Source organism: Jaculus jaculus, chromosome 2, assembly GCF_020740685.1.
Source record: "Jaculus jaculus isolate mJacJac1 chromosome 2, mJacJac1.mat.Y.cur, whole genome shotgun sequence".
Classification (NCBI taxonomy): Eukaryota; Metazoa; Chordata; class Mammalia; order Rodentia; family Dipodidae; genus Jaculus; species Jaculus jaculus.
In genome coordinates this window covers 124,892,516-124,915,084 of record NC_059103.1, presented here as the reverse complement: position 1 = coordinate 124,915,084, position 22,569 = coordinate 124,892,516, and the positions used below count along the sequence as shown (strand labels likewise).

Here is a 22,569-nt window from a genome sequence, read left to right as displayed (position 1 = left end):
GGCAAAGTTGAGGAATAGGTGTGAAGCTGGTAAAACCACAATTTGAATCAGTCACTCTAATCCACAAAACATGAGAGATTGGGCTGGAGAGGTGGTTAAGGCACTTGCCTGCAAAGCCTAAGGACCCACGTTCAATTCCCCAGTACCGTATAAGCCAGATGCACAAGGTGGTACATGTATGTAGAATTTGTCTGCCACGGTTAGAGGCCCTGGTGTTCCTATTCTCTCTCTCTCTCTCTCTCTCTCTCTCTCTCTCTCTCTCTCTCTCTCTCTCTCTCTCTGTGTCTCAAATAAACAGATAAATAATGTAGAATGATTTATTTTTTTAAAAAAATTACTGAGAGATTACTGAAGAAGTGCAAGCCACTAAATAAATACTGGGTACTCTTGAGTATGTAATGGCTATTTGTTCAAATACCCCAAGACCCTGGGTCCATAACCTGCTATGATTTTTCATATTCTATCCTTTCATTGATTTCTTCACATGCTTCTAGGACAATCCTGGGAAGTCCTCAGGTGATTGCTGGTTTAAATGAATACTCATTGCATAGAAAAAAGAAAGAGAAAGATTTTGCTGTAAGGCACAACAGTTACAGTTCATGTGGACAGTATTTTGTCCACTGTTTTTTTTTTTTTTTATCTTATGTGTATAGTAGATATTCAGAGTTTTTATAACTAAGCCAGGAAAAACTTTGTTCTTCCCTTGAAATAAATGAAAAAGTAATTGCTCAGCATGTCTCTGCTTAAACACTTCCCAAAATAGGAAGTGCTTATATACTGCCCATTCATAAATGAATCCAATCTTAATCAACAGACCTATGATCTATATTCAGTACAGAGAAGTTAAAAGCTTAAACCCTTTAAAATCTAAGAGATCATCTGATGGAGTCACATATTCTGTTTAATTAAATTTTTAAACTTTAATGCCCTTCTCATTAAGTTAGCCATTTAGGAATTGATAGGATGCAGATACGGAGTGAAATAAATGTACACACATAATGTGAGTACCTCTAACACTGAGTTGACCTTAGACATTGACGTTTGACCCGTAATGTATTTTCTATATAGTAGAATAACCCAGAAAACTATCTGATTAAATACCTTGGGTTATAAATTAACATGGTCATCTTTTTGTTAGCTTTCATCTAATAGATGATAAAAAATTTTGTAACTCCTTTTATTTGCATTTAAAATTTACAAAAATGGGCTAAGCAGATAGCTCAGCAGATAAAGCACTTACTGTGCAAACATGAATACCTGCATTCAGATCCCCAGAACTCACATGTCCTCTGTTACTTTCTTGTTGCTTGTATAAAATACCCAACCAATGCATCTTATGGAAGGAAAAGGTTTATTTTGGTTTATTTTCAAGGGAAAGTGTCCATCATTGCATTCCAAGCATAGCCAGAGCAGACAGCCAGAGTTATACCTTCATATCAGCAGGGAGGAAGCAGGAAGTACTAAAGCACATTGTAGGAGCAGGACATAATAGATCAAGGCTGCCCCCCTAGAGACAGATCTCCTTTAGCCAGCCTCCACCTGCCAAGGTCTCCACAAAACTCCCAAACAGTGCCAACAACTGGGAATCAGGGATTTCAAACACATGAGTCTATAAAGGACATTTTTACATTCCAACCATTATACCAAATAAAACCAGACTCAGTAATATGAACAATTTTAATCCCAGCATACTTATAAAGAGATAGGATACAGACATAAGGGAATTCTCCAGAAGTTGCCATCTAGTTTGCCTGGCAGAAACAGTTGTATACAATCAGAAACTTTTCTTCAAACAAGATAGAAGATGGGAAGCAACATATGACATTGTCCTCTGACCTCCACATGTATTTTGTGGTACATATACACACACCACCACCAAAAATAAATAAATAAAAGTTACAAAATGATTCAGTTTAATTCTATCTAGTATAACTGTGTGTGTGTGTGTGTGTGTGTGTGTGTGTGTGTGTGTGTGTGTGTATTATGTATAGTTATATTATGAGTTCAAATAAAGATTCTGAAAAATGCCATTCATTAGAAAATAAATAATTTTCTGCTATTCATACTTGCGTAATTTCTGCCAAGTCAATTAGAGGCCAAGCAAACAAGTGAAGTAGGCTGCTACTGTAGGTAGTTGCCCAAGTCTTTGGCAGACCCCCAGATTATTTTAAAAGGAGTGCATGTATGTGAGGTCACCATATACTTTTTTGTCCTAAACCCCCAAAACATTGCTATACCTTGTACTTAAATTTTTTGAGATGCCTGCCACAGCCAATATTAACCTTGAACTTGCTATTTAGCTGGAGATGACCTTGAGCTCCACCATCCAAGTGATGGGATTACAGACATGTGCCACTATAACTGTTTATGCAGTACTGGAGGTGGAACCTAGAGCTTCAAGTATGGTAGGCATTCTCTCTACCAACTGAGCTATATTTCCAGTCCTACAGGATTACATTTCAATGTAATAATGCTGAACAAGTTTATTGAGACATGAAAATCACCAGTTCCAAACACATAAGGAAAGTTTGCTCCTAACAGTTTTTCAATCACTCCCAGAAATAAGAATTGCTTAGATGTCCTATAAAATTCTATAGCCCTATCTAACATAATAGTGTTCCTGGATCACTAGAATAACTAATATTGTACAGTAAATTAATTTTTTCTTTAATTTATTAATTTATTGTCAAGAATTAATTCTGTCATTTATACAGTATAACATGGATCCTAAACAATAAAACAATACCTAATTTTAGAGTACCTGCGATTTGGATGTGTTCATGATACAATTCTTTTTCAGGATAACATTGTGAATCTTGTTTTGCTAACTTTGCTTTCTCAAAAGAGGGTCATCGAGCACATCAGGAAAGAACTCAAATCTCAAGTGTGGTGACACAAAACTGGAGTGGCCGCTATTGAAGACACTATGACAGTTGTTTTTTCTTTTACTGGATTACATAATACAGTAGTTATATATCCTGTAACAACCCAAAATAAGAAAACATGTCCCTACAAAACACTGACTATAAATGTTTACAACAGCTTCTTTCATAATAGTTACAAGTTGGAACCAACCACATATCCTTCAGTAGATGGAAGGATAAACTATGATTCATCCTTACAGTGGAATATTATTCAGTAGTAAAAAGAAATGAGCTATAAAGCCACCAAAAGATATGAGATAGCACTAACTGCATATCACAATGTGAAAGACAACAGAATCTATGATATAATTCCAAATGCATGACATTTTGGAAAAGGCAAAACTATATATAGATAGTCAGAAAACATCAGTGGTTGTCAAGGCTTAAGGGGAAGGCAGGAGGATGAGTAAGAGGGAACAGGGGGTTTTATGGCAGCTAAACTCCTCTTCATGGTAATGTAATAGTGGATACACATCATTACACATTTCTCAACCCCCACAGAGCATACAATAGTGATCCCTAATGTAAACTATGGATTTTTCATTTAATGATAATGCATCAATATGGGTGCCTTCATTTAAACAAATATATCACACTGATGAAGGTGCTAACATCAAGGCAAACTGGAAGCATCACCTGGGAAGTGGGGCAGGGGCACATAGAACTTTCTATACTTTTCAATCCTTTTTTTCTATAAACTTCAAACTGTTCAACTGAACACATAATGGGATAAAAGGGTCAAGGAAGTGCTCTCAAAAATATCTTCCTCTGTACTCTGTTTACTAAGTAGCTTTAAACCCATGATTTAAAAGTACTATTATATCAAAGATAGAGAATTGATCAAATACTAATATTTTGATTGGACCAGGAAACTAAAGTATCTAATCTTTATCTATTCAGGAGTTTTCTAAGTAGTAGTTCACCTTCCTGCATCTGTGTGCACACACATGCACCACCTCCACCACCACCACCAACAAAACAAGAAGATGTTCACTTCCTAAAGAAAGAAAAATCTTACTAAAAGCAAAATCATTTCTGACACTAGAGCCTGAGAGATAAGAAGAGGGAGAATGAAACTTATTGCCAAACCCTGTTTAGCTTCAGCAGGAAATTCATGAAGGACTAACAAGTTAGGCATCTTTAGCTTAGGCAGATGATTAATCAACAGGCTTCATTAACAGGGATTTCTGCCTTCTGTTGAGAAATTTCCTATCTTACTGATGTTGATTATGAAAGCAAGCCCACCTTCTCATGTGCACATGTGTTAATGCACCATTGTAGAAGTTCAGGATGGTTATTACTGAGTTGCCACAAGGCCGCTAATTACCCACTACACTGTATTTAGCTGTAGAGTGGTAAATCTTGTTTAATTGCCCAGGCTGAATTCACTAAGTATCTTTATTTAACATGTTCCAACTCTGTTTATGTTTATGCCTTTTCCAATAACTCATTAAATAGAGCCTGTAACCAATACTATCAGAATGTTTAGTGAGAATCCAGCCACTCCCACTTAAGTGTTTTCCTTTTGCTCACTTGTATAGCTTTTTAAAGTTCCAAATAGCTTTCAAGTTCTCCCCTCATCCATGATTGTGTTTCCCTGTCTCTGAAGAGCACAGGCAACTTCCTTTTCCAATATATATCTGAATTGCAATTCACAGTTTCTGAATTTTTTCAAGTAGCTATCTAAAACTACATGCTGGAATATGTTGAATATGACCCCTGACATTTGGGGTCACCTGTCTAAAAATAAAAGAATAAAGTCCCCTATTCCTGGTTAGTTGAGATCTAAATTCTCCTCTCGTGTGCTAACATTCTTTCCTTTGAACCTTTACACCTCTCACTTCAGTTTTTGACAGGTAAACAAATGTCTTTGAGCAAGCATTCTTTCCTTTCTCAGTGGCATTCTTCTCATTCCCTATCATCTCTCCTTGCTCTGTCAAGAAATTCTACTCCTGACCTTGATGATACATGGCAATAGTGGGAAGTAACTATTAGAAATGAGAGACACTGTTGCAGGTCAGTAACTTCCTCGAAATCAGAGAACACATTTTATTAGTGATCTTATTAATACAGAGCCTACACATAGCCAATGTTTGATGAATATTTATTAACTGAATTAATGAAGACATTTTTATTCCAAGGTGTCTGATTTTAATTAAATAATAGCCATTCTTTTCAATATATTTTACCTTTACAATCACCTGATTCTGTGAACACAGAGAAAATCAGGGGAAATAATGCTAGTATAGACATGCTAATTTATAGGGCATACAACTTAGGATCAAAGTTCTACATAAATGAGAAATCATATTCTACCAAGAAATATATTGGAAATCACCTAGTTTTCCTGGTATAACTTTCTGGAAAAAATGATACTAGAAATTTTAATGGAATGCTTCCCTAAATTAGGATAAGTCCATCATGTAGTTGGAAACTCTTATTCAAACAAGTCATATCTATATTTGAGAGGCAACATGGACTTCTTTTGAGTTTTAGAAATAAACATTGAAATAACTTTTATAAAGGCTAGCTATGTCAGATTCTAAAAATGTTTAATTCTTGCATCTGAGAATAAATCCAATATTTGCATGTGCTGAACTACTAGAGTTGGCCCCCTGAGATAGTTCTCAGTAAATGAATTTGAAGTGATACCATATACATATAGTCTACTAGAAAGAAAGACAGCAAGAGTGAGAGCAAGACAGCAAGACAGTGAGAGTGCAGGTGAGTAAGAGAGAGAACTACTTAGACTGTGTACTTGTAGTAGAATTCACAATTCATGAATATACATATAGTAAACACTAGAATATGCAAAGTATGACTCCAAGTAAAAATGAGAGGTTAACAATATGTTATTCATTATTCATATTAGTATCCTTTAATTTCTCACATTTCTCAAAGAAAAAAAACATGCACTTATTTTACCACTGTATATCAAATAAATATGATACATTATGGGTGAAATAATCTATAGTTTCTGTATATGAAATATGATATAACATATTAATCCCAGGTATGCTTGCTTAGAAGTATACCAAGGTGAGTGAAACTGAAAACTTTCTCAAGAAGATATTAAATCAAATATATAAAGAGAACTGATATGCTCAGTTTAGGTACCAGTTTTCATACAATTTTAGAGCTGCAAGACACTTCAGAAATTACCCAACTTTACTTTCATGTACAAGTTTAAAGTTGATAAAAGAATACAAAGTCAAACTTTGTGTGTCTCCAACTCCTGATGGTCAGATAAAAACCCATAATTATTCTTAATTTGTTCCCACTGACAGCACAGTCAAAATCACCTGGCAGGTAAGCAAATGCTTCTCCCAGTGACTGCTATATTTTAATCTCAGAACAGAAATGCAGCAGAGAAAACTTGAGATTTGCAAACCAAAGTAATGTAAGTGAGCCCAGGCAGCTGCTACTTGATAACTCTGTGCACTTGGACAATTCTCCATCCCATTCTACATCTCTGCGGGTTCAGTTTAAGCTAAGAATGACAACAAAATTTCAAGAGGCAAAAGAGAAAACTGGGTGCTTTAACATGAATGAACATGCATGGCAAGCTGTAGTGGCACTTGCAAACATTTTATCTTAATGTTTTTACCAAATAGTACTGATTATACCACCAAATATGTACAGGGTGCTGCTATGATTAAACAAGGTAGAACAAAACAATTATAATAAAGAGTTATTGGTAGTACATAGTCATGGAAAACATTTTGCCTCCTAAGTTGTCAGTATATATCAGCTAAAAATCTTGATTTGTAAAGTTCATTGCTAGCCTGACTTAGCAGAAAAGACCGCAACTGCATTCTCCTGGTTGCTGCTAATATTCTTAATGCTTGTTTGAAATAGTTCACTTTGGACTTCTCATTCCTCAATAAGCTCTGATGTTAAAGCATGCTGAAGCTCTCCAGTAGAAATAGAAAACAAACCACATATGTAACTGTAATATTATTTAAAAAAAGAAAAGGAAGGGCTGCAGTGATGGCTTAGTGGTTAAGTGCTTGCCTGTGAAGCCTAAGGACCCTGGTTCGAGGCTCGATTCCCCAGGACCTATGTTAGCCAGATGCACAAGGGGTGCATGCGTCTGGAGTTCGTTTGCAGTGGCTGGAAGGCCTGGCGCACCCATTCTCCCTCTCTCTCTCCCCCTCTCTCTTTCTAGCCCCCTTCTCTCTCTGTTGCTCTCAAATAAATAAACAAAAAAAATTAAAAAAAGAAAAGGAGAGTTGAGGTTATATATATGCTTACCATGCATGAGGCCCTAGGGTCTATCCCCCTCCACTAAAGAATAACACAAAACACATGAGTGAATGAATAAATAAATAAAACAGGTAAATTAATTTAATGATATTTTATTTAGCCTGACATATATAACATATAATCAATGTAAAATGACTAATGGAGTCTATTTTATCCTTTTTCCATACTAAACCTTCAAATTCACAGAACACCTTCCAACAGGGACCAGCTCCATATAAAATGCTTAGTAGCCATTCACCCATAATAGCTAGGTTGCCAAAGACCCAGACAGTTCCATAGCCTACATCCCATGGATAAAGCAGTGATATTTCAAGGGAACATTCAAGAACTTAACGTTCACGTACTAGCACCTATAAGAGGTAAGGAGTCCTGGCAACAAAAAGACAACTACTGATTACATGAAAGGGAAGTCTGGAGACAAATGTTTGGAAAAGGAACATTTCTGTGGAGATCATCCCTTATCTTGCTAATGTGAAATAATAAAACTAGTAATATGTGTTTATATGAATGTATATTTTCTAAGGTACCATTCTCTGACTTTTCCCTAACCCTAACCATTCTAAAATACAGATAATGACATTTTGTCACACTTATGAATACATTTTTGTTTTCACTGAGAAAGACACATGTGAAACAGGAAAGCAAGCTGAACTGTCACAATAGTCTCTTCTCAGAGTGTTTATGTGCCTTGTGGACCTCATGAATTGCTGGGAGGAGTGAATTTCATGGAGAAAGTTGTTCATTAGAAATTTCTGCATATTACTTTACATCAAGTACTCAGCTAATCCCTGTCTAGTTTATAGTCTTTCAGGCCTGGGGACACAGTTCCTACTTTTCTGTCTTCCTTCACTGTGTAGATTCAGACTCTCAGACTGACTGAAAGTGGAGGTTGAGGCACACCTAGAAATGCCTCCCCTCAGCACCATCCACCCACCCAGAGGGATCAAATGGACTTATTCACTTTTGTAACAGCTTATTATTCAAGAAAATGAGTAGAACTGTCACAGCTGGACACTCTGCTTCTCTGAGCAGATAGCAAGCATCATATCTGCAATTTATTTTCTTAGCATCTAGTAACTTTGCAACCTATGCTTCTCTTACTATATCTACCTTCCCCATTGCCAATGCCTGGCTCTTCTTGAAGCACCTCTGCTTTGAGCTCTATCCCTAGGAAATAAATTGACATAAAGTATGGGCCTAACGTCAAAGTGTGAAAGGAGGGTATTTAATGGGCTGAATTAACTTCCCAGAGATCAGTTCTTCAACATAAAAACATTAACTCAAAGATTTTTAATTAAGATTTAAACGTTACCATGCCTTCACCAGAAGACTCCTTACTTTTGCTTAAATTATCCACTATAAGAAAATTTCTGTGTGTCCATGTGTGTCCATGTCTGCACCTGCACACACGGGTACAACTATCACTTTTCCTCTCATGCTAGGTCAGCTAGCTTTAGTGCCAAAGCCGCTACAAGGTCCAGTTCAAATTAGCGATTCCCAATCATTTCAGATGATACATTCCTTTCTGAAGCAGCAGAAGCTGTCTTGTGCTTTTCAAACTCTGTGTGTTTACTAACCTTATGGGGTTCTTTTTATAGTGCAGACTGCCATTCAATAGGTATAAGGTAGAGCTGAACTTCTCTGTCTTTCTGAGATGCTCCAAAGAGCTTCTCATACTTGAGGTCTGCAGGGTTAACCCTGAGAAGCAAGGCCACACCTCTACCAGTATGCATCATCAAAGCAGATGTAGAATTCTGTATTTGGACTTGGATCCAACCCCTAACATATATCATCATGCATATGAAAATGCTCAAAAAAAAATAAGGCTGGAGAGAAGACTTAGCATTTAAGGTGTTTGTCTGTGAAGCTTAAGGACTCAGGTTCCATTCACCAGTACCCATGTCAGCCAGATGCACAAGGTGGTGCATGCATCTGGAATTCATTTGCAGTGGCTAGAGAACCTGGTGTGCTCATTCTCATTCTTTCTCTCTCTCTCCCCTCCTTTTCTCTCTTTCTAATAAATAAAATATTAAAAATGTTTTGGGGCTGGAGAGATGGCTTAGCAGTTAAGACATTTGCCTGCAAAGCCAAAGGATCCCAGTTCAACTCTCCAGGATCTACATAAGCTAGATGCACAAGGGGGCTCACACATCTGGAGTTCATTTGCAGTGGCTAGAGGCCTTGAAACATTCTCTCTCTCTCTCTCTCTCTCTCTCTCTCTCTCCTCTCCATTGTAAATAAATAAATAAAAATATATTTAAAAATGTTTTGGGGCTGGAGAGATGGCTTAGTGGTTAAGCGTTTGCCTGTGAAGCCTAAGGACCCCAGTTCGAGGCTCAGTTCCCCAGGTCCCATGTTAGCCAGATGCACAAGGGGGCGCACGCATCTGGAGTTCGTTTGCAGAGGCTGGAAGTCCTGGCGCGCCCATTCTCTCTCTCTCCCTCTATCTGTCTTTCTCTCTGTGTCTGTTGCTCTCAAATAAATAAATAAATAAATAAATAAATAAATAAATAAACGTTTTTTAAATAAAAAAAAAAAGTTTTGGTCTCAGGAATTTTGGGTAAGACAGTCAGCCTGAATTCATCAGTTTATTTCTAGCCCTTACTTTGACTCACAGCCCTTCAACCTGCTTTCCATTTGTGATGATGAGTTTTGGTCTTTACACTACTGTCTGTTTCTGATAAGATAAACCTCGGGTCAAACACCCTCAGACAGTAGATCCACAGGGGTGCTTTCAGCTTTGTTGTGATACAGTTTTACAATGCCATTCAGTACAATTTCCCCACTCCTGCTTCCAGGTTTTAAGAAGTTACCCTCTGATTATGGAATACAATTTTCTGTTTTTATTCCTTTCCTTCCTGACTAAATTTTTCTCATGCAAATAGATGTGTGCTCATGAAAAGCTCACAAGTGCCCATTATCAGAATAGAGAATGTAATTCAATGATAATTTTTACCATATTTGAACATGCTTACTTGATTAAACCACCAGTTCCCTTCCCCTTATCATTTGTTTTCAAGTTTTGTTTTAAGTAGTTTGATAGTATTATCTTAAGTAATTATAACTAGTGATTATTTCAAGAAAAATGATACTACCAATAGTCATACTTTTATTAGAAGAGTGCTAGATTATCATCTTATATGCAGAACTCAGAATTTCAAATCAGACCAATACCTCATCAGGGGGATAAAAAAAACTCACAAGCTATTTCTAACTTCTACTCTTAACAATATATCCCCTGGAAGGATGAAGCCCTATGGGACATACTTCCTAATTTGTGTTAATATAATAGCTCCAGAAGTTATAAGTTGTTTGAGGAAGTCTATTGGAATTGACCTACATATTAAAAATGATTATCATTAATTTTACTTTTGCAAAACAGGAAATTAATTAACAAGCTAAAAGTCTATTAAAACAAAAGAACAAATCCTTTCCCTGGTCTCTCTGAAGAATCATTTCCTCACTACCAATGCCACAGTGCCTGTGTCAGGAACTAATGAGCATTATGGAACATCACGTTGCTCCTGTTATGTTACAATTGCCACCTTTACTCTGATTATTGACTCTTACTGGGTGTGGGGAAGATCTGAAAAGCACTGAGCTTCAAACACATCTTTATTCATGACTATAATCTAAACTGCAAGGGAAAAAAAGGAAGTCAGACTGTCTTCTTTTTAAACACAGATGAAATCTCTTAGGTACTTCAGAAAGGTAACTTTGTCCCTCTTAAATATGATGTACTTGATGAGAAGTTAAACCAAGTCGATGACTCTGCTTGACTAATACTCACTCTCCCCACACACTGCCCACTGCACTGTTTGTACAAAGGGAATCCCTCAGCAGAGAAATACAGCATGTGTATAACTTAAACAAAAGAAGTGGAACTGGATCAAACCACCTACTTATGAGTCACAAAGATGAGAACATACTTTACTTAGTTCAGAAAATCTTAAAACAGGTTGCTTACGTTTTTAAAAGTCCTTAAAACTCAAAAGTTGGCAATAGCACTGGGAATCATTTGGCTTCACAGCAGATTTCTAATATTCTAGAGTTTAAGTAATACCTATCGAAGAAAGGATACAATGATCTCGTCCAGTACAATGCAACATGACCCTGTTCTTCAACAAGCCTACATCAAGATAAAGAATCTTCATGTGTAGTTTAGATTGGATTGCCAGCATATTAAATCAGTGGCAGGATAACCCAAGACAAGCTTTTAATTTAAAATCCAGCTCTGACAAGTCTTGTTAGTGATGAAATAGATGGTTCTTTTACCACTTACCAAGCATTGTGCTTACTTTTTATTACAGATATCTAACTGGCCATACCACATATAAAGGGAAATATTGGGTTCCCAAGTCTGAATAGCATATATCTTAGAACTGGTGAATATGGCACTTTTAATAATCACTTCCAATACATAGGTATGTATTTTCATGTAAATGCCTTTAATTTAATTATAAAATTTGGTAACAATATAAAGTCAAGTGCCTTATGAAAATAAGCTTAATATATTTCCTTCATGGGAAAATATTGTCAGCTCTTAAAAATTCTGACACTATCACCATCCATTCTGAAAAGTCTATTGTATGACCTCTATCACTTACATAAACAAAAAATGTACAATAGGGAACCTAGAAAAACTCATACAGACCTCCTGTGCTCCAGGCACCAAACAAGTAAAATAACTTACAGCAAGAGTGATATAATAATTTTAGATTTGGAGAGAACCTTGGCCAGTCTTTCCTGATCAGTTGTATCCTACAAACAACAAACTAAGATGTAGAAGGAGGAAACCAAGAATAAAATGTGTGGCTTCCTGGAAGCTGTGCTGTTCCCTGTGCTCAGTTACATCTAAGAGAATGCTGATGGCCCACCTGAATCTGCAATGACTGCATGGAAAAACTGCTCTTCTGACACCACATTTTGACCAGTTTCAAAAGTCAGATGCCTCCAAATATGTCCTATTGCCAATACTCTATAACTCTCTCATTCTACTTTGGAGTTAGAAAAAACCTAACAGTGTCAATTCAGAACAATTGTTCATGTTCATTTTAACCCCTTCTTTAGTATCTCTTGTAATCAGCATTAGCTCTATGCATATAATGGATTTCAAATTATGTTTTATTATAATAAAGGTGCACATTTTGAGTAGAGATAGAAGCCCCAAATCCTCCCAAGTGGTTCCATGTATGAGTATATTTATAAAAACCAGCATCGTAACCCACCTTGCATTTTACAATGCATAAGAATAACTAATGCTACACTCATCCCTAGTGTTGCTTTCACAGTTCTAGTTGATGTGCCATATGATTTTCTAAAGTGAGTCAAAGAAATGCTAATCAGATTAGCCAATCAGTACATAGAAAGGGGATTTATTACACATATCTTATTGCCCTTTATGTTATTTGGGTTTATACTATTTCATTTCCCATCCAAACTATAAAATACAGAATACATTTATTAGCAAGCATACTTGGAAATTCAGCCAATGAAGATTTTTTTTATAAGTAACTTCTCAAAAGCTTTCAAAGCTACTGTCCTGAGGATTGGCAGAAACTGTTCAAAGCAGCATATATTCACATAGGTGCTACACTGAACTGCTTTGATGAGAAGTACTAAAAATAAAATCTTTTCACTTTCATGGAACAAGCAGTTTCATGAAGTGAATGCAAATAATTTATGACTTTACTGCTACTTATTGCAAAGATACCGCGCAGATTATCTACCACATAGATTTACGCATAAATTATTCCAGTTCATACAGCAACCCAAGTCAATGCACAGGAAGCTGTCTGCTTGGCTGTAGATTTATACACCCAGCTCTCTCAGAGATTTAAATACAAGCCCAGCAGCAAGGGCCATTGTAGGGATTTGTGATGCTCCAGGGAAGATACAGGGTCCATAAACCAATGAGTGGATTTTAAAGTGATAAAACTGCAGTACACTACAAAAAGTGTCTTCTAATTCTTTCAGCCACAATAAGCAAATGTTAGTCTGCTATGTTTGGAGAATGCCATAATGAAAACTGTCATAAAACCCCAGGGCTAGAAGACCATCTTCTAGTAGAACCCTCTGTGAGACAGTTAAAGTGCCTTCACCACATCCTCATCTAGTTTCCTAAACTCTGCTAAAGCTCCCCAATGACGGAAAGTCACTGTTACTCAGAAAACTTAGCCAAATTGAAGATAGTTTCAATTTGATTATTTGATTCCTTTCTTACATCATTTCAAAAATCTCTTCTGACAACTTTCATCCTTTCTTGCTCGTATGTATATATGTCTGTTCTGTTTTACTTTGTTTTTGTTTTAATGGCACTGGAGAAAAACCCTTGGCCTTAAATACACTAGGCAAGTGAGCTATGCCCCCATCCCAGCCTCACCCATTTTGCCCCAGAGGTCCCTACAAAATTCCAGTGCTTTTTCTTCAGTGCAATCCTTCAGTCTTTATCAGAGTACTCTCTACTTTTCTGACTTCTCTTCTACCTACCTAGTCATCTCCAGGGTCATCCGCCATGTTTTTGCTTGCCTTCCTCTCTCCTATGTAAGTATTAAATTTGACCCTAGAATCTTCACTCAACTCAACTCAACTCAACTCAAGTAACCTACAGAAGAGAACATTTAAAAGTTTCTGTCTCAGTTTCCATATAGACAAAGTAGAAGTGCTACTTCTAAGATTCTTCTGAGGATCAAATAAAAAGGAGAATAAGTTCTCTAGAAAAAAATTTAAGTACTATAGAATCATAATGAGCATATTCATAATAGATCAAGAATCCTAAATTCTAGTGAGGAAAAACCATCATATCCTAAGAAAATGGTCTTCAAGAAAAACAGCCCAAAATATGTTTTTGAAAAAATATATTTTTGTTTAGTTTGTATTAGTTTTCTTTATATCCCTCAGTAACATCCAAACTCAAGCACTGTGAAGTGAACACATTTTTATGAATGGAAGAGATATTCCTGAATTGCAGAGGAAACAATGTCATCTCTTCTGAAACATTCAACTTTGAGTTCTTCCTCAGAATAAAATAATGAGCACATAGTAGGAACTCAAAACTGTTTGAACAAATAAAATAGTCCACATGCATACATAAAAACAAAAATATACAAAAAATAGCCATTAGAGCCATATAGAAAGTGAACCAGCAAATGCCGCCATTCTTGCCCGACCTATGTCAGAATTCAAGGCTTACTCAGAATCAGTAAAGTATGTTTTAAAACAGATTGACCTATATCTGCTTGCCTACTTCTTTTTGATTCCTAGTGCTTTTATCATTTGCAAATGCTTACTTGCATATTCACATACAGTTTGACACTTAATCATGAAAGCCACTGAAAGATCATGCTTCTTAGGTAGGGCTTAGTGTAACAACCTCAGCATGTCCAGATGATGTAAGAGGAGCAGTAGGCTAAAGACAATGTGAGCTCAAGCCTCCAGTCTACCATTCTTCAAATAGTGTGCTACTGGGAAGATCCCCTAGGTGGTGAAAACTGCTTTCTTGCCTTGTCATCTTCAGCGAAGGAAAATGTTACTCTAATATAGTGCTGTCATTATTATCCAAGTTGGCACAGGGAGATAGCTCACTGAGCCAGAAAGAACATAGGCTTTAGAGTAAGACAAGCCTGGGTCTGAATCTAGTTACACTATAGAAGAGCTTGGTGGCCCTGGACAAATTACTTAACTACTCTGAGCCTGTTTACTCTTACAGAGAGATGCTAACAATTTTCAGTCAAATTATTGTGAAATTCAGGAGATAAGTGTAAAATCATTTTTAAAGTGTCAAATAACTTTTTTTTTTTTGCCTAGATACCTAGATATTTCTTTGTATGTCCCACCATTACAAGTATATTTAACAGATGTGTCTTTAAAATGCATTAATGAGTGCAATTAGATTATTATAGGCTCTGAGAACTTCTGCTACAAAGAGGTAGTTTTACATTGTTTACTCGATTGGTTTCCCAATGTATCTGAACACCTAGTACACTGGAAGCCTTGTAGGATATTGAGCATGACAAGAGCAGGGAAAAATATGCATGCACCATGTCTTTCTTAGCCACTTTTAAGATTTAACACATAGATGAACACAGAATAACACACATAATGAAAAGACTCTTCATTCTCTGTCTATCAGTTTATACTTTGCAACATTCTTATTTTGTAGAAAATAGCTAAATATGCACATATACAAATGGGAGAAAATCAGAACCATAAGCATAAGTTTTATAAGTTCTGAAAGAAAAGCACATTTATATACAATTGATTTTAGATATGAATGTGAAAACCTGTTCTCATTGGCCATTTGTGATCTCTATTGGCCAACTGCACTCAGTAATTTCCATATTCTTATGAGAAGAATTATTTTTAAAAAGCGCACAAGTGAAGATCCTTTTAAGTTATAATTGTTCATTCCATCTGGTAGCAAAAGTTCACTTCATTCTGTCAGATGGCCCTTTCTCAGCATCACCTCCTATAACTTTAAAAGCTGCCATCACTTTTTTACTAGTAAAATTTAATTAAAATGAAGGTGTATCCAGAGGCTCCCATGAGCCCATCATTGCAATAGACCTAAAATGAACCCAACATGGTTCAATGAAACTCACAGAGGGGGCGGAAAGATTGTTAGAGCTACAAGTTGTGACATTACACACAGAGACACTGCCTCTTCCTCATTACTGATGGCTACCCCCACAATGCACAACCCACAATCCTCATGGGGATAACTGGAACCCCCACTGAGGAGGGTTCCTTGTGGGGGACAGGGATGAGGGTAAGGATGATACCAACATGCGCTGTTTACACACTGAGTATGTCCATAACTAATTTAAAAATAAATGTGTATCATTGCTTTTAGCAGTTGCACTTGTAATTTATATAGAGATACATACATGACTTATGTACAATGTTTCAAATGGCCTATTTCTGAGCAAGCAAACACTTTGATGTTATTTCAAAAGACTTTATCTACAGAAAGCTTTTAGTCTCCAAACCTTCTCTAAAATAACTACAATTTCATGGAAATACAATGAGAAGTTAGCAACCCAGCTAAAAATCTATCTCATTGATCACAGAAAGTAGCACGTTAAAACATGAATAATGACCTCTGAGCTTTGAACCACTCAGCACCCTGGAGCGGAGCCGCTGCAGCGTTAGGGTAGAATGCAATGAGAAGTAGAGCTAGAAGAGGCTGAAGGATGTTGGCAATTTACGAAACCACCATGGTCCACGACATTGTACTTTATCTAACATAATAATTTGAGATGAGTCACATTTTTTCCAGCTTATTATCAAAGGTATATGTACCTCCCACAGTTCATTCAAATAACACTCAGAGAAATTAGAATACCTAAGAAAGTACCTGAGTTTTAATTCCATATGCGTCCTTATTCTTTTCCCCTTTCACACATTAGGTAAAATGGTTTTTTAATGCATACTTTAATAAAATGAGGCTAATTAGTTTTAGATTGTGCTTCTGCTAAGTTATCTTGGGATTCTCCAGTTTCTTAACCAAAGCCCAAAAGCAGTTAAATCAGATGATAATTCAGACTTCCACACTAAACACATCATTTTAAAAATATTGATAAAGACTGATTAATATTACCAACATGATACTTTCATCCAGATGATCCTGTTGTCAGAATAAATGCCCCTCAGAAGATATATATGTATATTTCAGTTTACAGGTAGAGTTTCACTCTAGCCCAGGCCAACCTGGAATTCAGTATGTAGTGAATTCAAACTCATGGTGATCCTCCTACCTCTGCCTCCCAAGTGCTGGGATTAAAGGTGTATGCCACCACACCTGGCTAAGAATATTTTATATGAATGCTTAACCTAAAAGGAGCTGTTTGTTCTTCCAAGTGTTAGGTCAATTAATGCATCTGTCTGACAGCCTGTGGTTTTCTCTCTGCTTTCAGCCCTGAATGGCTCTTCTGTAAGGACCACTGACCCTGTGGCTATTGTTTCATTGAGATATTTGTAGGCCCTTCTAGTTTTCTAATTATTTCTCAACTTCTGCATATTATTTAAAAAAATTAAGCCTCATTCTCAATTGGGAACATATTTGGCTTAGAAGGTCTAGTAAACACTACACTTAAAATGACTGCTTCAGTTGGCTGAGGTTGAGATCAGGTTTTCAAAAGGAAGTATCAATCTGTAGGAAACCAACATATTTTTTCAATTAATGGAATTGAGACGTATTTTCATCACTGACATAAAGCTAAAAAATCTATACAGTCATTAAGAGGAAGTGACTTCTAAGTCTTATATAAAGTTTACAAAGTTACCAAATGGAATGGTAAACTTTATGTAGCACATTGTTAGATTAAAACTACAAATCATCTGTATCACAACCACTGAATAATTTCATAATTAAATTAGCCAAGCTAGTTCCTCATCTAAACTGAAGAACATGTGTCTGTAGGCCTTACCAAGAGTCACCCTGAGGGAATGGAGGCCACAGTTAACTGACATTTCAAACAATCCCTCTGAGTCTGAAATATAGAGGTTCCTTAGGAAATGGAGTGGCCATAGTTAAGTGACATTTCAAGCAGTCCCTCTGAGTCTGAAATATGGGGGTTCCAGCATCAATTTGTTTGAGTACATGTCATATATCATGCTTCCAGAAAGTCTCTGCTTTAAAGAAAGCAGTCACTATCAATAGCAATGCTTCCCCTGCATTACAAATATTGGTCCCAAGAAAGGCTCACACTCTTCTTAGATGAAGACAATGCTGTTCACCAGAAACAAATAAACAAACAAGAGAGCTTGTGGATCAATCCCACTATTTCGCCAGGTTGTTTCCATGTGAGACACCTCAGCATAGACAATGACTTGAAATGTATTTTATCACAATAATATCTACAAAGGATACTGTGTAGAATGAAGTCCTATGTCAGTACACTTTCTGGGTCCTTTGCACATATACATTTCATAGATACTTACTAAGTCATTTTAAAAACCAAGATATCTCCCAGGTATTTACATATATATATACATATATGCATATATATATATATATATATATATATATATATATATATATATATGAATTTCCACAATATACATTTAATTATGTGTTAACCATTGCTTCTGGTAGCTTCTAAAATATATACATGGCAAAATAACATGTTCTGGAGCATATTATTTCATTACAATCCTAAATCCATGCAGGAACTCTTCTAGTGATGGTTTTCCTCTGCCCAGCAAGTTTATTCTTGTAGTTCAGTTTGCAAGTGTAAGTGATAACTGTGTTAAGAACTTGGTAGATCAGATGACAAGTAGCAAAGCAGCCAATGAAAATGCCAAGTTCAATTAAAGTTTACCCAGCATGCTTCCCCTTTCCCACAGGTTCTCAGTTACAGGAGAAAGTAGGTGTTAGGATACTGCAAAATAATCCAGAAGGTGCCCTATGTAAGTAATTTTGGGTCTCCTAAAGCATGCTCACTTATGCTTGAACGTGTGTGTGTGTGTGTGTGTGTGTGTGTGTGTGTGTGCCCATTAACCCTTTACTTTGAGGACAGAACTTCTCTACTAGTCATCATTAAAATGTGGATAGTTTAAGCAGTGATAATTTCTACTTCACTAGAACTAGTAGTTTTTTTTTCCCCAAAGAACAAAAGAAACTATAAACCGCAACACACATCACCAATTCTACACAACAAAAATGTGCTTTGTTTTTAGAAAGTGTTGTAAGAACTCTCCTGTTCACTGAAACAAGATTGCTAATCACTGGCAGGGATGTAGGGAGGTGTAGCCTAAGGTGCAGATAATAGTGAGACCATAGGAAGGCAGAAGTCATGAGGTCATGCAAACCCTTTCCTGGTTTCTCACTTCTCCCCTATCAAAGCTGATATCAATTTGGTTTAAAAACAAAAGCCCCAGTATTTTTGTTTTGGGCACCAAAAAGAAGGAGGGGGGAGAGAGAGAGAGAGAAAGAAAGAAAGAAAGAAAGAAAGAAAGAAAGAAAGAAAGAAAGAAGGAAGGAAGGAAGGAAGGAAGGAAGGAAGGAAGGAAGGAAGGAAGGAAGGAAGGAAGGAAGGAAGGAGGGAAGGAAGGAAGACAGAAAGGAAGGAAGGAAGGAAGGAAGGAAGGAAGGAAGGAAGGAAGGAAGGAAGGAAGGAAGGAAGGGGGGAAAGAAGGAAGGAAGGAAGGAGGGAAGGAAGGAAGGAAGGAGGGAAGGAAGGAAGGAAGGAAGGAAGGAAGGAAGGAAGGAAGGAAGGAAGGAAGGAAGGAAGGAAGGAAGGAAGGAAAGACCTGGCAATGCATGACTAGGTACTACTCCAGTTAGCCTGAACGGTTTTCGTGCAACAGCAAAGCAGTGGACATGTAGGAGCAGCAGCAATCTCCCTCGACCCCCACCCTGATACGGTACCTCCAGATTTGCCCGAGCTGCAAGATGTGGATGAGTGACTGCAGGAGCCAGATGCAGAAGGAGCAGGATGCAGACCTGTGTTTGCCGCTGGCCCGAGTGGCCCCGCTGCTGTTGCTGCCGCTGTTGGCGGCGGCGATGTTGCTCTTGCTGGCGTTGGACGCTTGCCTTTGTGGTGTGGAAGGACGAGCCTCACCTTCTCCAGCTGCAGCCCCGCCGCCGCCGCCGCCGCCCGTGACCACGCTCTTGCAGTCGGCTCCGGACTGCGGGCAGCTGGCCGCGGTCGTGGCGCTGTCCTCGGTGCTGAAATCGTGCACGAACCAGCGGAAGCTGAACACCTGCACCGAAAGCGAGCCGAGCACCACGAAGAAGAGCGTGAGCCCGAACCACCAGCGCTGGCCACGCAGGTAGTAGTCCACGGCGAGCCAGATGTCCGTGCCCACGTCCGCGAAGTACACGGCCACGGCGGCCAGGATCCAGAGGCAGTCCCACAGCGAATAGCGCCTCTGCTCCCGGCCCAGGCGCAGGCACAGCGCCGCCGAGCCCGCCCCGCCGCCAGCGCCTCCGCCCGGGCCGCCCGAGCCCACCGAGCCGCCGCCGCTCCCCGCGCAGCAGCAGCAGCAGCGCGAGCATCCGCCGCCGTCCGGGCAGCAGCCGCCTCCCGCCGCCTCCTCGTCCTCGGCCCCCGACCCCGACGGCAAGCCCGCAGCCAGCCCTTGCACGGAGCCCGAGTGCTCCGAGTTCTGCAGCGGGGTGAACGCCACGTCGCTGCTCTTCTTCATCTTCAGCCTCCCGTCTGACTTAGCGGCCATGATGCCTCCGACCCGGAGGAGGCGAGCCCTCCTTTATCTGACACCTTTCCTCCGCGGTCTCCTCCTCCTGCTCTTCCTCCTCCTCCGCCCGCCGCCGCCTGTTCGAGCCCCGGCTTCCCTCGCGGGCTGCGCGGCACGGCTCTCACGCCTCCCTCTCCTGCGCCGGCTCGCCCGCCCGCCTGCCCGCCCGCCGGGCTGGGCGCTGGGCCGGGCTAGCGGCGCGCTGGGGGCCGGCTGGAGCGCCGCCTGGCTGCCTGCGCCGAGCCAAGCTGCTCGCGGCGCCCCGCGCGCGCCCCGGCCCGCCGCCCGCGATCCTCGCCGTCCCGGCCCCGCCGCTGCCACGCGAGCCGCCGCCGCCGCCAGCAGCAGGAGCAGCAGCAGCGGCCGCCGCGGCGCTCCTCGGACCTGCACATTCCTCTCCTCCCCTCGCGCGCGCTCCCTCCTCCCGCTGCCTCTCCTCCACCAGCTGACTCCCAGGGAGAGGATGACCTCATCCCTTCCCTTCCAGCTGCCGCCGCTCCCACCCCGGCTTGGGAGGGGCGAGGAGGAGGAGGAGGAGGGTGGTCCGGAGGAGGGACCCGGGCGGAGAACAGCGCCGGGGGTGTGTGTGTCGGGGGGGGGGGTGTAGAGGACCGAGCTGGCGGGTCCCGGACACGTAAAACCGTGGCCGAGGGCTAGAGCGAGACCGTGGAGGCTCTGCTCGTGGGATTTCCGAGAGCGCTTGATGGATTTGACCGACACTGGGGGAGGGGCGGGAGCGCACCGTAAGCAGGGGTCTCCTCGGCCAGCCACTGCCGACGTCCCCAGCAGTGGTCACGGGCGTGGCAGCGGCGAGGGCCAGCGAGGCGCGGGCCTCCTTGCATTTCATCCTAAGTCCCGGCGCCTGGACCTGGTGTAATGTGTGGCTAGGTGTGTGCAGCAGGCGCCGGCGAGGGTGGGCAGCACGGGCTTAACTTGCACTCTAGGGCCACGATGCTGGCACCGGTAGGATATGGAGAGGGATTGGGTTGGTCGGGCAGGAGCACCGAGCCAAACGGGATCATCGGAGAGTGGGCGAGGTTGCGGGGAACCTGGAGCCCCACAGCCTTTGGGGTAAGAACCGGGACGCCTGACAGTTCGGGCGCGCCGGTGAGCCTTGACTTGGGAAGGTGGTGAGGCCACGGAGCCCTACCACGCCGAGGTCTGGGCCACCTGGTCGATACGCCCCACACTCTAGGCGGCTGGGAAACGATGGGATCTGGGGCGGCTGCAGCCAGACAGGCTGGGTGGCAGGGCGGCTCCTTCCTGCAGGTGAGAAACACAGCACCCCTGGCTGTAGCTCAGAGAGGCGAGGCGGAAGGGCGCGGCTGGCGGCCAGGGGTAACCGGGTACCGGCCCCGCCCCCAGCTCCGTGGGGAGTGGTGGAGAGCAAAGCTGGCGCCACCCTTACTCCAAAACTAAAATTCCTCCTCTTACAGCTATTTGAGGTACAGACTAGCTGTGTGGTCTCACATCTCCAAAATGATTCGAATAAATTTAATCTATCTTCGAAGAGGATATAAGATAATAAAGGATACAGTTTGAAAAAAAATAAAATCCCAATAAAATGTAGGTTTTTAGTATCTTAATTTTTTAGCTAAAAAAACTTGGACTTTGGTTGGTTTCGCTTAGATTTTACAAATGGAAGGGACAGAGAATGTAATCTGTAAATTACAGTGTAACTCACATACTTTCAGACCAGAGAGAAAAGTGAGTCGGTACTGGGCTTCCACGGACACAAGGCGCCAAGGAGAGTCTTCGTGGGTCGCGAAGTAAAGCACTGCGTTTCTTGGCCTCCTACTCCCTTTGGGCTAAGTCCCAGGGGAGCTCGCAACAGTGCACAGTGCCGTCCTTCCTTCCGTGGTGGCATCACGTGGTAGAAGTGTGAGAGGTGCGAGGCACGGAGGGGCTGATCCTGTAAATGGTGTCGTGCTAGGGTGTGACTTCAAGTGTCTGATTATCAGACACTTGCATGGAATGAGATTTGTTTCACCCTCTTGATGCACACTACATCCTCAAACACTGCTGCCCAGGGCCCCATGCGATTTTACTTTTGCCTTGGCATGCTAATGGGAGAGTTTGGGGGCACTCCATATATGATTGCATGGTTATGTGCTAATCCACTATTTCTGGAAAAAGACCAGGCCAAATGCTGGTTGAGGGGCGACACAGGAACATCAAA

At 40.4% G+C, this 22,569-nt stretch overlaps 1 protein-coding gene across 1 annotated transcript in view; it reads right to left on the bottom strand.

The window, feature by feature from the left end:
• Positions 1–20,509, bottom strand: part of Xkr4 (XK related 4) — a 406,528-nt gene extending 386,019 nt beyond the window's left edge. Inside the window, exon 1 of the mRNA XM_045142951.1 lies at positions 19,561–20,509. Within this exon, the coding sequence (XP_044998886.1) occupies positions 19,561–20,369 (809 nt within the window). The 5' untranslated portion in view covers positions 20,370–20,509. The remainder of the gene's footprint in view (positions 1–19,560) is intronic.
• Positions 20,510–22,569: the final 2,060 nt, after the last annotated feature.